General features: G+C 41.8%; 1 protein-coding gene across 3 annotated transcripts in view; it reads right to left on the bottom strand.

Moving 5' to 3' along the window:
* The window catches only part of plch2a (phospholipase C, eta 2a), a 78,206-nt gene that overhangs the window by 2,792 nt on the left and 60,887 nt on the right, over positions 1 to 14,527 (bottom strand). The window contains exons 16-22 of one of the 3 annotated variants that reach the window (XM_034695417.1): positions 14,144 to 14,251; positions 13,802 to 13,926; positions 12,934 to 13,018; positions 12,093 to 12,239; positions 7,930 to 8,009; positions 3,168 to 3,543; positions 909 to 937 (exon numbers count right to left, since the gene is read on the bottom strand). In XM_034695417.1, coding sequence (XP_034551308.1) covers positions 927 to 937; positions 3,168 to 3,543; positions 7,930 to 8,009; positions 12,093 to 12,239; positions 12,934 to 13,018; positions 13,802 to 13,926; positions 14,144 to 14,251 — 932 coding nt within the window. In that variant the 3' untranslated portion in view covers positions 909 to 926. The remainder of the gene's footprint in view (positions 1 to 908; positions 938 to 3,167; positions 3,544 to 7,929; positions 8,010 to 12,092; positions 12,240 to 12,933; positions 13,019 to 13,801; positions 13,927 to 14,143; positions 14,252 to 14,527) is intronic. The other 2 variants (XM_034695416.1, XM_034695415.1) reach the window with 2 other exon arrangements.

Below are 14,527 nucleotides of genomic sequence, written 5' to 3'. Positions count from 1 at the left end.
TTGTGAAAGTCTTCTGAGATCAAATAATGTGTGTGACGTTTTCAGGGTGTACTGATCTGAGTTGTTGCTTCTTTACTATAGTTTTACATGTTTGTGTTAAGTGTAAAGCTACAGCTGAGTTAAGTCTTGCACGTGCTTCACATTATCTGCATTTAGTCTGACAAAAGAAATGCAGCTCAGAAAATAATCAAAAAAATCTAACAGCTGTAAGGAAGTTAAAAACACGACTGAGGGTTTGTTTGTTTTCTTTAGGTGTGTGGACGAAGACAGACGCACGGGTGGTTGGGTGAATGAATCTCAGTGGTGGAAGATGATGTTTGGAGCCGACCTTAAACTATTTTGCGAAACTGTTCCAGATGTTCTCACCATGTTTATTGGCTCAAACTATATCACACTTAATCAAACTCTGATCTTTTTTTTTATGCTTTGTGAGTTAGTCTTTGCTCTGCATCACGTGCTGCAGACAGCGCTGAGAAGACATAAACTTGTGAGTCAGAGCCCCCTCTGGTAGACACCAATTCTAAATGATCCCATTGTTTCCTGAGAAACCTGTGCTCCTAGATCTAGGAGCACATTGAGATCTGTAGAGTGGGAATGTGGTTAAATTGTGACATTGTGATGAACTTTATGGTTTAAAAATCCAAACATTGCACAGGCCTTTATAAAAAAGGGACATTTTTGTGCTTCCTCGCCCCCTGTGAGTGTCCATGTCTGGACCCAAGTGACTGATGTGATCCCAGAATGCTTGAATGGTGCTCGCTCTACTGCCACAGTGTGAGAATGAAGACTCTATTTCAAACCCAACAGTTATGATTTATGGGTCATGAGAGAAGCAGGATGGTGAGAGAGAGAGTAATGGGTGAAGTGAAGGTAAAGTTTTCACAGGTTGCATGCATTCAGCGGTTTACCTGGCTCTGGTCATCCCCTCAATTCTGCACTAGGAACAGAGAAGGCGTGCAGAAAGGGACAGAGAGGAAAAAGCAGTTTAGCAAAACTGGAAAGAGGAGGGAGAAGGGGTCGAGGAAAAAGCTTTCAGGACAGAGAAGCATCGTAACAAGCTCGAAACTGACAAGAAAACAAATATCAGAGCATTTGTTTTACACTAAACACAGGTTTATCAAACAAGTCATTCAATGCCAGCATCATGAGACTCAGCAGATGTGAGCTCTCCTAATGAGGCCAGAAAATTCCCTAAATGTGTTGCTGTCCCCACATGATGGACAGAGACACTGATGGAGGGTGGGTCAGGGTAGAACAGTTGGAGTGCAAGTGTTCGGCCAGCAGTTTGAGGTCATGATTTATTGTCTCTGCACTCACTCTATCTCGTTCTGAGAGTTCATTCTGCTCCTGTTCGTGTGAAGCAATGGGTGCATTCATTTTATTGAGCACGTTGAAAAACTAGCATCATAAAGATAAGATAAGACAGTACTTTATTGATCTCTAGGGGGAAATTTGGTTGAAGAAAAGTCTATAAATCAAATAAAAAATAAATCCTATGTAAATAAATAAACAATCAAAATAAATAAAAAAGAATAAAAGAATCAAAATACAAGAAAAATAATGAATTAAAATTAATACAATTAGAATAATAAAATAGAAGCAATTAAATAAAATAATTAAAACAAATAATTAATAAATACAATTAATTAATACAATAACAATAATAACAATAACAATAACGATAATAATAATGATAATGATAATAAAGATAAAGATAAATAATAAAGATAAATAATAAAGATAAATAATAACGATAAATCATAAATAAATCAAAGCTTTCCTTGGGTATGACTTCCACATGGGTCGCATTTAAGATTCACACATTGCAAGAAACCGGCTGCAGTTGCATGAGACCGTGCCGCAGTTTACTAAATCTGTGTCTTTTAGATTAAATGCATCAAATTGTCCAGTTTTAAATGAAACTACTTCTATTCATTAATGTTGAAACTTACCACTTCTCTCATCTGTGAAGAATAGCGGTGGTGTCAGGTTGTGTTTTGAGGCACAGGGGGAAAATTAAAGTCAGTCAATCGAAGTATAAATCAGCATTTGTACTACTACAAAAAAAAACTACTACAGCTAGATTTTACCTCTAACTGGTACTGATGGAAAAATGCTTCAGGTCTCACATTTAAAGCTAGACTAGAATTAACAGGGGCAGCAGGTGATTCTCACAGGGACAGTGGAGTAAAGTGTTTCTGACGCTACCTAACACTCTGGATGTTGGTAGGTTTGGAGACTAAATGGGAGTCTATGGTCTAAAGGAAGTGAAGGTCTCACTACAGGCTCATCGTGCCTCTTACCGGCGAAGAACATTGGGGACTTATGGCGCAGCTCTTCCATTTTCTGGGCGAACAGGGCATTCATCTCCCTCTGCAGGGTGCCCACGGCTCTCTTACGGCTGTCGAGGACAGCGCGAGGAGGCAGCATCGGAGGCGACTCCAAGCTGCTCAGACTGCAGAAGCTGTCGCAGCTGCTGCTGTCACTGAGCGACAGACCGTCAGTGCTGTTAGTGAGCAGGGCGATCCCTGAGCCACAAACCGAGCCGTAGTTTGGGGGCGTAGACTGCTGCCAGCGCAGGTTACTCTTGCAGTCAGGTGTGAGGTTGGACGCAGGTGTAACGGTGTTTGTGGAGCGTCTGCGGGGAACGCTGCAGGAGCGACTGTTCCTCTGAGAGCTGTTGGGCTGAGGGCGGATGTGCTGGGCGCCCAGAGTCTGTCTGGCTCTGGTTCTTTGGAAAGGGGCCGGTCTGAGAACAGCCTGAGGGGAGTTCTGAAACTGGGCCTCCAGTTCTGACTTGGGGAGGGGTGGAGACTGCTCTGACTCGCTTTGGACAGCGATAGGCTGAGGCTTGGATACAGACTCGTGCTTATCTTGCCTCTTAGCCGAGGAGGAGCGGCTACTCCTCTCCTGTCTTTCCCCTTCTACAGTTTTGGATTTACAGCCCTGTCTTTCCTTAACCTGACCCTTCCTCTCGGCCTCTGGGCTCTCCTTGGTTCCGACCACACAGCTGATGCAGTTGGAGGACATCCCCACCCTGCCCGAGCTGTTCAGTGCGACCCGGGCGAACACACCTTGTTTCATATCCAGCGGGTCATGAAATCTGAGCCGACTGGCCCGTTTCAAAGGCTCGCTCATGGGCCGGCGAGCAAACAGAGGGCTCTTACCTTTACCCTCCTCAGGGTGAAAAGCCCCATTGGTGTCAGGTCGGTCCCAGGGGCCTTTGGCTTGGTGGGATGCCAGTGAGTCCCCGTTGCGGTGTTGTTGTGTCGAGGGCTGGTGAGAGGCGGCAGCAGAAGCCTTGTCCCGGTCCTCAGACTCTCGCTCCTCACTTGCACCCTCTGAGCTGTAGTCTTTGGTGTCGATCTCTGGGAAGCCCTTCTTGATTTTGGGCTGGCCTTTGGTGGGTGCACTGGCAGTGCGGCGGAGGAGGTGGGCACCGAACGGGTGCTTACGGCTGTGCTGTGCAACAGCATGGCTGTCCAGGGAAGCCTGCTTTGGGTTTCTGTGAAACAGCCCTTTTATGCCGCTGGCTGCTCTGGCCTGAAACAAACACACAACAGAAGATCATCGTCAAACTCACAACCAATCCTTACAAACTGAACCATTCACTCATTGCAACGTGACACAAAAAAACAATGTTTGCCATAATGCAGGTGACACTGATGCACGCTGCATTATTCCAACAACACAAGGGCACTCTCTGTACACTGAGCATGCTCAAAAGCTAATTCAATGTCCACGTCAACCAAAGAAACCTGCTGGAGTATCACATGTGGATGATCACTCTGTGTTTAACATGATCATTGCGTAATACATGCTCATAGCTGTGAGCTCCTCTTGGTGTGGACCCACTGCTGCAGAGCGCCTCGCATTCTTTGTGTACTGAAACTTTCTACTTCCTCGTGCAAAGCATTCTGGGATATACTGTAAGGTGACTCTTGTGTGAGCAGAGTTTGGCACTGCGTCTCTCATCAGTGGGCTTGCACCATCACAGTGTTAGTCTGTTAGACATTTCTAGAGCCTGCATGTCTGCAAACAGCCACTGTGGTCTTAGTGAGAAGTTATTAGAGGGGGAATCATGCTCGGTGTCGTCTGTGAAATGTTAGCAAACAGTGAGTATTCTCTAAATCTAAGTATAGTATTCTCTAAATCTAAGTATAGTGATTATAAAGACTGTTGGAAAGAGAGACTTTTCATTTTGGTGCTCTCTTGTGGTAAAAGGTCCACGTTGATAAATCATGTGTGCGATGTCTAATCAAGTTAAAAAAGCAAATCGGAGAATTTAGAGCTCAAGCTGATGTGTGAATCATTGACCTGAACATTTGGACATTTTGGCACATTGAGGTGCTGCATGGTGATTGCACAAGACACAAAGACAGGAGGCAAGAATGATGACGATGACGATGACGATTGTGAAAATCACTTCAAGGACAAAACAGCACGGGACCAGATTACAGAAGAGCCAAACCAACTTGAGCCTTACTGGGATAAGGCGTCATGTTACGTTAGCTAAAGTCTTTGCTTGTTATCAGAAGTTTCAAACACTGTGAAAGAAGTAGATCCAAGTAGTCTGATTTTTGCAACTGCGTACTGGTCTTTCACAAGTAAAGAAAAAAGAAGAACAGATAGATGATGTTTGAGAAAAAAGGAGGAGTCTGTAGCTGAGTGAAAAAGGAGGACTGCATCTGAGCTGTTAAATCATAGACAGTGCTTCACTGCCTGACATATCTTTGGCCTTCACAGTCTTAACTCCGTCCAACATCACAGGATACACACTTGTCTTAATAAGAAGCAGCTGGGGTCAACAATATTGTTATATGTGTTCATGTGATACAAAGATAATTTCAGGCATGTACAGCCAAACTAATCTTTTTAAACAGATTACAAATAATGTCAAATCTGTAGGCAGAGGCCTAGATTAACAGTCTGTATGGAGAGCAAAAGCAGGAGGAGCACAATCCCAGCTCCCATGATTGGTAATCTGAGGAGGATTTATTTCTCTCTATAAACAGATTTCTGCATGAAGAGCAGCTGACAATCTGTTCTAGATCAAACATTTACACTGAGACACAAATCTACTTGATGCTGTGTCACTTAAGACAATCAGTGTTTAGATTTCCTGACTTCCTGGAATGCATCAGAAATGATGGATCCAACCTCCATTCAACAAACAAACATTGTAAAAGTATTTTTCTTCTCCTCTTGAGAACAGACCTGACAAAACTTTTTACCTTCAGCTACAACCAACCTGTAATTACAGATTCCTGACATGGTAACGCTATATCTTAGGGATCTGATAGTTGTTTTGGGATAAATTTGATGTGTAATCCAAATAAAAAAGGTCTATGTTCATTTCAGCTCCAAAAGTGATTCTACAGGCTGCTCTGTTGTTAGAGCTTTTTTGATTTGTGTCGATTCTGGCGCCCCCCTGTGGACAAAGTGGTTCATCTTGACTCTTTGCTGATGTTGCTCAGTATGCATGGGTTGTTTTCCCCCAAAAATCTCCTTCTGATGTCTTTTAACAATAATCAAATTTGTGTCACACATTGTGAATCTTTTATGTTGAAAAGGTATAAAAAAGTTCTGTTTCTTCAGGGCGCTATAAACCGTGTCTGTCACTAACATGATACTGTTTAAACTATGATCATAGAAACACTCCATCTTTTCTCTGATGGTCTGTATGTTTCGGTAGCTCACATAGAGGCGTCTCAATTGCAGACCCAAAGCAATAAGGTTATAATAGACATTGTGACAACACAAATAGACATTGCTACTCAACACCAACATGTCAGGATGTCATTACCAAGAAAGGGGCAAAGTGCAGCAAAAGTGCAGTGGATAAATTCAATGAGTAAACAGTGACCTGACAAAAACACATCTCGTCAGAAGTTCCCTGAGAAACAAACCAAAGCAAAGTGCTTAAAAAAAGGAGGAAAAAGAGATCAAAGGAGGAGTGTATGTCCTGGGAGGCAGAGGAACTGAATATCCCTGCAGTGCAGTGCACTGAAAAAACTCCTGAGTTAAGAGGAAAAAATGCTCTGAGCAAACCCAGCAGAGAGGAGTCACTGCAGCACATCTCTCCTCTCTGCCCCTCTCTGTTACCGTGCAGCGTTCTGACATTGGATCTACTTAGGAGGGTCAATGAGGAAGCAGGCAGGTAAAGCCTTCATAACTCATGTGAGGCATGAGTTGGCCTTGATCTTTTGAATGCTTGCAGTTGGCTGACAAGAAGGGAGGTGTAAGTAGGGGGGTTTCACTTTGGTGATAGAGGGTTGACCGTGTGGCTCATGCATGATGCCGACTGGATCTCACTACACCTGAGTTTTGAGCGGCAGCTTCAGGGCTCCTAAAAATGTCCTGCCTCTAAATGGAGCTTTTGGAAAAAGAGGGGTCCACTGAAATCACAAACAGACACAGGAAGAGAGCGAAATCAGAGAGGAGGAGGATGAAAGAGAGATAGAGAAAGAGAGAATGAGTGGGTGACAGAGAGATCACAACAGGGAGCAAACAGCTACAGCTATGACACAGGAAGTTCAAAGAAAGGACAGTGTGAACAACAGAGCGGTCATTTACAACACAGCAGGACACAGCTGAAAGCAATCACACGAATTAAATCAAATCAAAGCTGGTGTGGTGAAAGCAATAACGGCATTAATCATGAGACAAGAGCAACACTTCTAACATAACAAGACACCAGTTACACACACAGTCAGTCTGCGGAGCGGACACGTGATCTGAATGATTCACTTTTAAAACACAAGCACCAAACTCTCTGCCTCTAGACGTCAGGACGGCAAGCTCTCCGAGTGATTTTAAAGAAATCTTAAGACCAACTTCTTTTCTGGCTTTTAATCTGAAGTAATTTTAAAGCCTTGGACTGCATAATTAATATAATTGTTTTAAAATGTATTTCGATTATTCATTTATCTATCTATTCATTTATATATTTATTTATTGATCTATTCGTTTATTTCTATTTTTTATTCAATAATTTATTGTTTTTTTGTTCATTTATCTGTTTTAGTTTATCGATCTATTCTATAATTTTTATCTTTTATTTCTAGTATTTATCTTTTTCTCATATATTTGTTTGTTTATTCATTTATTTTATTTTTAATTTATCAATTTATTTCTAGTATTTATCTTATCTTTTTTTATAACCCTCATTCATTTTTTTTTCCAGTCTTACATATTTAATTCATTTTAATTTATTTGTTTTATCTTATTTTAAGATATATATTTTTTAATCTTTACCAACTTGTTTCTTGTCTAAGTATTTTATTGTTTCACCCATTTCTGTTTTTTCCTGTCTCTCTTTTCTCCTGTGATGCATAATGGGCTGCATGCTGTATGTGTAAAAGGTAAGCTATATAGATAAAGTTGAGCTATAATTCAGGATCACCAAAAGTAAAGCCCTCACTACAATAAACTTAAATGAACACAACATAATTAAAGGTTTTATCTTAACTATATAACATCATACTGTAGATTCCTCCACTTGTTTTGTTCATCATGGGTGGTCTGTAACTCTGACTGTTTCTAATGAGTGTGCGTCATGCATAACTTTGGGACTAACCTGCACTCGAATTTGTCTTTGGACCTTTAAGGTTAATTAAACAATCAACTTTCACACTAGTACCAACATTGGTCTTAAAATTGAGGTATCTTATTAGCAGTAATAGCAGCCATTCACTTTCACTGGTCATATCTCGTTCCTTAGAAATGTAAAAATATTTCTAGATTCTTTCATTCATAAAATTTTTGTTTTCAAGGTTTTCATTTATTCTGCTCATCTGAAAATGTTTCACTCAGATTTCAACCGAGCCCCACAAACAAAAAAAAAGCTCCAACTTGAAGAAGTTCCCAAACATCCAAAGGTTACAGGTATTTCATGAATCTTCATCCGGCCTCTTCAGGAGTACTCACCTTACCAGTGATGTCATTCACGGCTACATGAACAAAGATTGAAGCCTCCTCCATACCTTCCAGATAAACATGGCGATAACCTGCACACACACACACACACAAAGACAGATATGAGAGAGATATGAGTTACACACAACAGAGCGGATAGAAGAAGCAGCTGAGAAAGAAATGTTGAATGTGGGGAATTGAATCTTGACAGGGTGAGACAAGATCCCGACTTGAAGAGGATCCTGAACCCTGAAAGGACTCTACATGGAGAGGGGTGTGAATGTTTCTTGTAGTAGAGACTATGAATAAACTGTAAAGCTGTTGAGGTGAAGGATTGTTTGTATGTTGAGTTATTTTCATCAGGAAAAGTCACTCTAATAACACTAGAGCTTCATTGTTCAGGGTTCCCACTCTTTTCCAGAGATCATTTTCCAGGACATTTCCAGGACATTTTCATTGATGATCAAGCTGGTATGACCGTCTAAATTTAGTTCCTAATTTAGTTCCTAAATAGTCTAATATGTTCCTCTCAGTGGAAGTCTACATTGAAAGACATGTAGTCTATGGCGATCAATGAAATCATCTCTTACATACTTAAAAATGATGGCAAATTGATAATAGAATAGCCAGGGACCCCTTACAGGTGAGAAAATTGTCAATGGCCCCCTCATAATTGTAACACAGATTAAGCACATTAGTGATGTGTCATGATCAAAAGCTGCGGCTCTGAGAGTCGATGCTTTATAGTGAATCAGAAGAGCCGGCTCGCATCAAGAGAGAGCCGGCTCCCAGTTTTTTCCTTTCCCTCCTTAGCTCTCTCAGTGCTCAGCCCCAGCTCTGCTCACAGCAGAACTTTGTTTTGATTGGTCAGCATGGCGGCCATGTGGCCAATCATATGTGAGGATATAGGATACAGGTGATGGAGGGGAGGCTGTGTATCCTGGCTTCATCTGTTCCTTCAGAGAGAGTCTTCTTAAAGACCGGGCAAATACTCACTGAGAGGAGAAATCGGATCAGCCCATCCAAGCTGGCTCATCAGATTTTTCTCAATACCAACCTGAGGACATTAATAATGTTTGCTTGAGTTTGGTTCTGGTTCGGTTCTGGTTCTGTTCTGGTAGGGTTCTGGTTCGGTTCTGTTCTGGTTCACGTCTGGTTCGGTTCTGGTACGGTTCTGGTACGGTTCTGGTTCGGTTCTGATTCGGTTCTGGTTCGGTTCTGCTTCAGTTCTGGTTCGGTTCGGTTCTGGTTCGGTTCTGGTTCGGGTCTGGTTCGGTTCTGGTTCAAGTCTGGTTCGGTTCTGGTTTGGTTCTGGTACGGTTCTGGTTCGGTTCTGATTCGGTTCTGGTTGGGTTCGGTTCCGGTTCGGTTCTGGTTCAGTTCTGGTTCGGTTCTGGTTCGGTTCTGGTTCGGGTCTGGTTCGGTTCTGGTTCAACTCTGGTTCGGTTCTGGTATGGTTCTGGTATGGTTCTGTTCGGTTCTGGTTCAGTTCTGGTTCAGTTCTGGTACGGTTCCGGTTCTGTTTGGATCTGGTTCGGTTCTGGGTTGGTTCTGGTTCAGTTCTATTAGGGTTCTGGTTTGGTTCTGGTTTGGTTCTGGTTTGGTTCTGGTTGAGTTCTGGTTGAGTTTGATTCTGGTTTGGTTCTGGTTGAGTTTGATTCTGGTTCTGTTTGCATGAGTTTGGTTCTAGTTCTGTATGCTTAAGTTTAGATCTGGTTCTAAACCTAACCCTAACCCTAACCCTAATCCTAACCCTAACCCTAACCCTAACCCTAATCCCAACCCTAATCCTAACCCTAACCCTAATCCTAACCCTAACCCTAACCCTAAAGCTAACCCTAATCCTAACCCTAACCCTAACCATAACCCTTATCCTAACCCTAATCATAACCCTAACCCTAACCCTAATCATAATCCTAACCCTAATCAAAACCCTAACCCTAATCCTAACCCTAATCATAACCCTAATCATAACCCTAATCCTAAACAAAACCCTAACCCTAACCCTAATCACAATCCTAACCCTAACCCTAATCCTAACCCTAATCCTAATCCTAACCCTAATACTAATCCTAACCCTAACCCTAACCCTAATCCTAACCCTAACCCTAATCCTAACCCTAACCCTAACCCTAATCCTAACCCTAATCCTAACCCTAACCCTAATCATAACCCTAACCCTAATCAAAACCCTAACCCTAACCCTAATCACAATCCTAACCCTAACCCTAACCCTAATCATAACCCTAACTCTAAACCTAATCCTAACCCTAACCCTAATCCTAACCCTAATCCTAACCCTAACCCTAATCCTAACCCTAACCCTAATCCTAACCCTAGGATCAGGGTGAGAATGATTTTGTAACAGAAGAAATGCACACAATTGGGCATTATAAGGCTTCTCATAAAACACTGTACGTAAAGGGTTTTCAACACAAACTATTATTTTTGGCAAAATTAAGGTAAAACATACGGCTACAAAAGATCCTAAATTAAGAGCCGTTTGAGAGTCAAAAGAGCCGGCTCTCTGAAAAGAGCCCAACTTCCCATCACTAAAGCACATGCTTACTACCATTTGCACTCTTAGATGCCCTTGGAACTATTTGTATTGTAAAACGTATCAATGTAAATACTTCAGACCTGTACCATAGTGATAAACAGATAACACTTCAATTTGAATCAAGTAAATACCACTTGTATACTTTAAAAAAGAGGGTCATTTCATTCCTTGTGGACTCAACACGACAGCATTTATATTTTTCAAGTAATTGATCTTAAACACTTTCAGAAAATTAACAGTAACAAGACTCACATATCCCTTCGAGCCACCAAATGGTATCATAACAATGGTGTATGCTGTTTTGTAATGACACAGCACAATTTTATAATTTATTAGAAATGTATTCAAATTATTTCACGGACCCCCACGCTATGGTTCGCAGACCCCCAGGGGTCCCAGGACCCCACTTTGAGAACAACTGAGCTAGAGTACGGCAATTGAGCCAAATGTACCATAAAACATAAACAATATACTCACGTTGTCTGTGAATGCATGATTATGACCAAGTGAAGGAGAAAAGATGTGAAAAAAGTTGCGCAGTGTCGCTGTCTTTTCCAGCACAGCGTGCACTCAACTTTCAATGAATGGGGATGTGTTTTGTTAATAGGGTCAGGTCAAACGCAGCCATGTTGGAATAATTTTCCAGGACTATATGTGATTTTTCAGGACATTTGACTTTTTCTCCCATTTTCCAGGTGTTTTCCAGTACTGGAAAACTGGTCAACTGATTTCCAGGTTTTCCAGGACGTGTGGGAACCCTGATTGTTATATCTGTTTTATTTATCTACATCAAAGCCTGTTCATTCACTTTGTACAATAATTACCCGGCTCTCTCACTTCCAGTTGTGTAAGATGCTTGATTCTGATTGGTCAAAACCACTTGATGGTGGTTATTAACTTTCACTAACATGAGCAAAAATAAAACTTAACCCATGAGCGGTGGTGATGATAGCAGCAGGGTTCAAAGTTGTGACATTTAAATTGAACGCAATTGAACAGGCAAATAAGAATCCATCACCATGGAATGCTCACTGTCATGGACTCACTGGGACTATTTTTAAAAACTGGAAACATAAATCATTTTAAATCAATCAAATAATCTTTTAATCAAAGTTTCATTTGAACCCGTTTGTATTTTAAGTTGGTAGCCTGGTAATAAGTGGGACAATGTCTGGTTAGCAGGTAGTTATGGGAAATAGAGCCATTTCAGGGTGAGACCCCGACGTGTGCTGCTTTGTTTATGTTGCAGTTTCACTGTGTCAGAGGAATAAAACTAAAGCACAAGGTCAAACTTTCTGCTGTTTTTACTGATGCCAAGAGCTGCTACAACAAGTCTGATAAAACACTTATAATGATCTTTATGACACATATGCCTGAATATATTCAAATTCTGTTCTTTAATCTCTAGATGAGACAATGAAACTTGCAAACTTTTTGTTCCCTCTGATTCCAGTTTTGATGCAAAGCTGAACCAAAGTATGTGACAGGAGAACAAACAGCAGAGTGCAGGGGGAGGATTTTAGGTAAAGTTAAGAGCAGATAACAATGCTGCACAAATCACTTTAGCTAAACCTTCACCTTGACCTCTTTCTGCAGGTGCGTCACTGTGTCTTACCTGGCATCATGCTGTTGAAGGCGATGGTGCGCTGGCCGATGAAGTCCTGGCCGATGGGGTCATGATCCCACACGAGGAAACGCACCAGGGTGAGCTCTGGCATGTGGATGTTAAACACCAGAGTCTCCTCCCACATCGGGTTGAACCCTATCGGACGGTCAGGGAGGGGTCGCAGAGGTGGAGGAGGCGGAGAAGGGAGCGGAGGGAGGTCAAAGGAGACGAAGAACACATCGTGAGTGACGTCAGAGGCGAGAAAGATTTGATGGTGAATACATAAGAGGAAGAGAGGTGGAGGACAGAGGGAGTGGACAGTCCAGGACAGTCAGAGAGTGAACTCAGCACTCATCTATTATTCAGCGTGTGTGTGTGTGAGTGTGTGAGTGTGTGTGTGTGTGTCTGTGTGTGAGAGAGAGAGAAAGAGAGAGAGAGAGAGAGAGAGAGAGAGAGAGAGAGAGAGAGAGAGAGAGAGAGAGAGAGAGAGAGAGAGAGAGAGAGAGAGAGCAGACTAAGAGGTGCTGCCTGTGCTTGTCTTCTAATGCTGAGTTCATCAATTATAGATCAGAACCCACACAGACAGAACAAACACCCACACACTCACCGAAAAACACATTCAGCTGATGTGTTTTTAAAGTCAGCACTACATGCATTCATCACATGTCAGAAAACACACACGACAAACCACAGCTAGTACAAACACGGGGCATCGTGTTTCCATCCGTGCACAGAAACCAGGCTTCAGTTAACTCTACATTTATTGTTCAAAGCTGCTTGGAAATCTTGTCAGTTATCTAAGTCACCATCACTGATTCAACCCTGACACACATCTGCTCCATTAACTCACCGTTATCATCCACCACTCTGGTCTGCTCCTTGCAGCAGTCCACAGGAAGCCCGATGACCTCCACCTCCACGAAGGGATCAATGATCTGACAGAGAGACGTCACACTCAGTGCTGAAGTATAAACATCAAACGGTTTAACCTAATGTCACCCATTCATAATATTCATGTGATGTCACACTTATGGACCCGCCCCCCTGGAGGGCAAAAAAGGCTTCCTCCTGCTCCGACCTTACGGAGAAATGACTGGCCTCTGCTGCCAACTACGTGTTTTAATTAAAAAAAAATTGTTTAGTCAATGTTGTTCTGACATGATCGGTGTGCGTGGACTGATGTAAACAACTCCAGAGCTAACTTGTTGACACCTCTAGCAAACCAGCTAATGCTAGCTTAGTGATAACATTGCTGTTTCCACAACTGGACACTTTCATCCTGACACTCTGGTGATGAAGTGGTCTGAAGTAAGGTGAGGAGAAGGTTAATATTTAGTGTAGAGGCTTCACAGTGAACTTAAGGAGGGAGGAGAAGGTTTTACACATCTGCATGAACGATATCAGTCACCTTTGCTCTGATGAGGAAAAATTTCTCACTCTACACGCCTCAAATTGCAGTGTTACTGACCCGACCAGATCCAAATACATTTATCTATCTGTACTTTTATAGGTTTTCATCCAGGCGGCGGTGTAGATAAATGTAAACATCACCAACGTGAAGTTCTGGCAATTTAAACATGCGTTAGTCTGAAGGGATGGACGATTAACAAGCAGCTCCACAGAGCGTTCAATGGAAGCCTTCATTTTACTCTGTATGACCTCCAGGCTTCCACGCTGGTCCCGTGACTATAACTATGAATATGGAGTGTGTTTCATACCTCTCCTCTGTCTCCCAGCATGGAGTCTTTTGGTTTGGGCAGCTGTTGTCCGCTGATGATCTTCAGCACCAGCTGTTTCTTCATCTGACCTGGCAGAGGGTCCTCCAGGCTCGGGTTAAAGGCACCTGCATGAGTAGAGACAAAAACACACTGAATACTAGGACTCCTTGACTGCACTTTTGCCTAATGCTGACACAATAACAAAATCAGCTGGACCAAACATTGCGCTTTTTCTGCCCAGAGGTGCAAAACTGAAATTAGAGATGGAATTATTACAGCGGAAAATGTGAGAAAATCTTCCTTTTAATGAAATGATGTATGCATCTTAAGGTAAGAGCTTACCTTCACACATGCAGGATGGTTTGAGGATGTAGCCGCAATTGCCGTTGCTGTAGAATTTGGCTCTGTTGAGCTGCAGGACGCGTCCCTCTGACTGGTAGTTGAGGGCAACTATAATCAAGAGAAGACGTCATCAATTTTTGCAGATTGGTGTGACTAAAAAGCTGCAGCTTGAATAGCAAAAGTAAGACTTGATTGATTGATTAATAAATAGATGATAAATAATTCTATAATAATTAATAATTAATAGATAAATAAAAAAGTACAGTATAATAAATAAATATTATATTATAAATAAATATTATATTTGAATTAATAAGTAAATGAATTAATGAATAGATAATTATTATATTATAATAATAATTAAGTACATAAATAAATATTATA

This window comes from Notolabrus celidotus, chromosome 11 (genome assembly GCF_009762535.1).
Source record: "Notolabrus celidotus isolate fNotCel1 chromosome 11, fNotCel1.pri, whole genome shotgun sequence".
Taxonomy (NCBI): Eukaryota; Metazoa; Chordata; class Actinopteri; order Labriformes; family Labridae; genus Notolabrus; species Notolabrus celidotus.
Note: the sequence above shows the minus strand (reverse complement) of the source record. Positions and strands in the feature narration are given on the sequence as shown.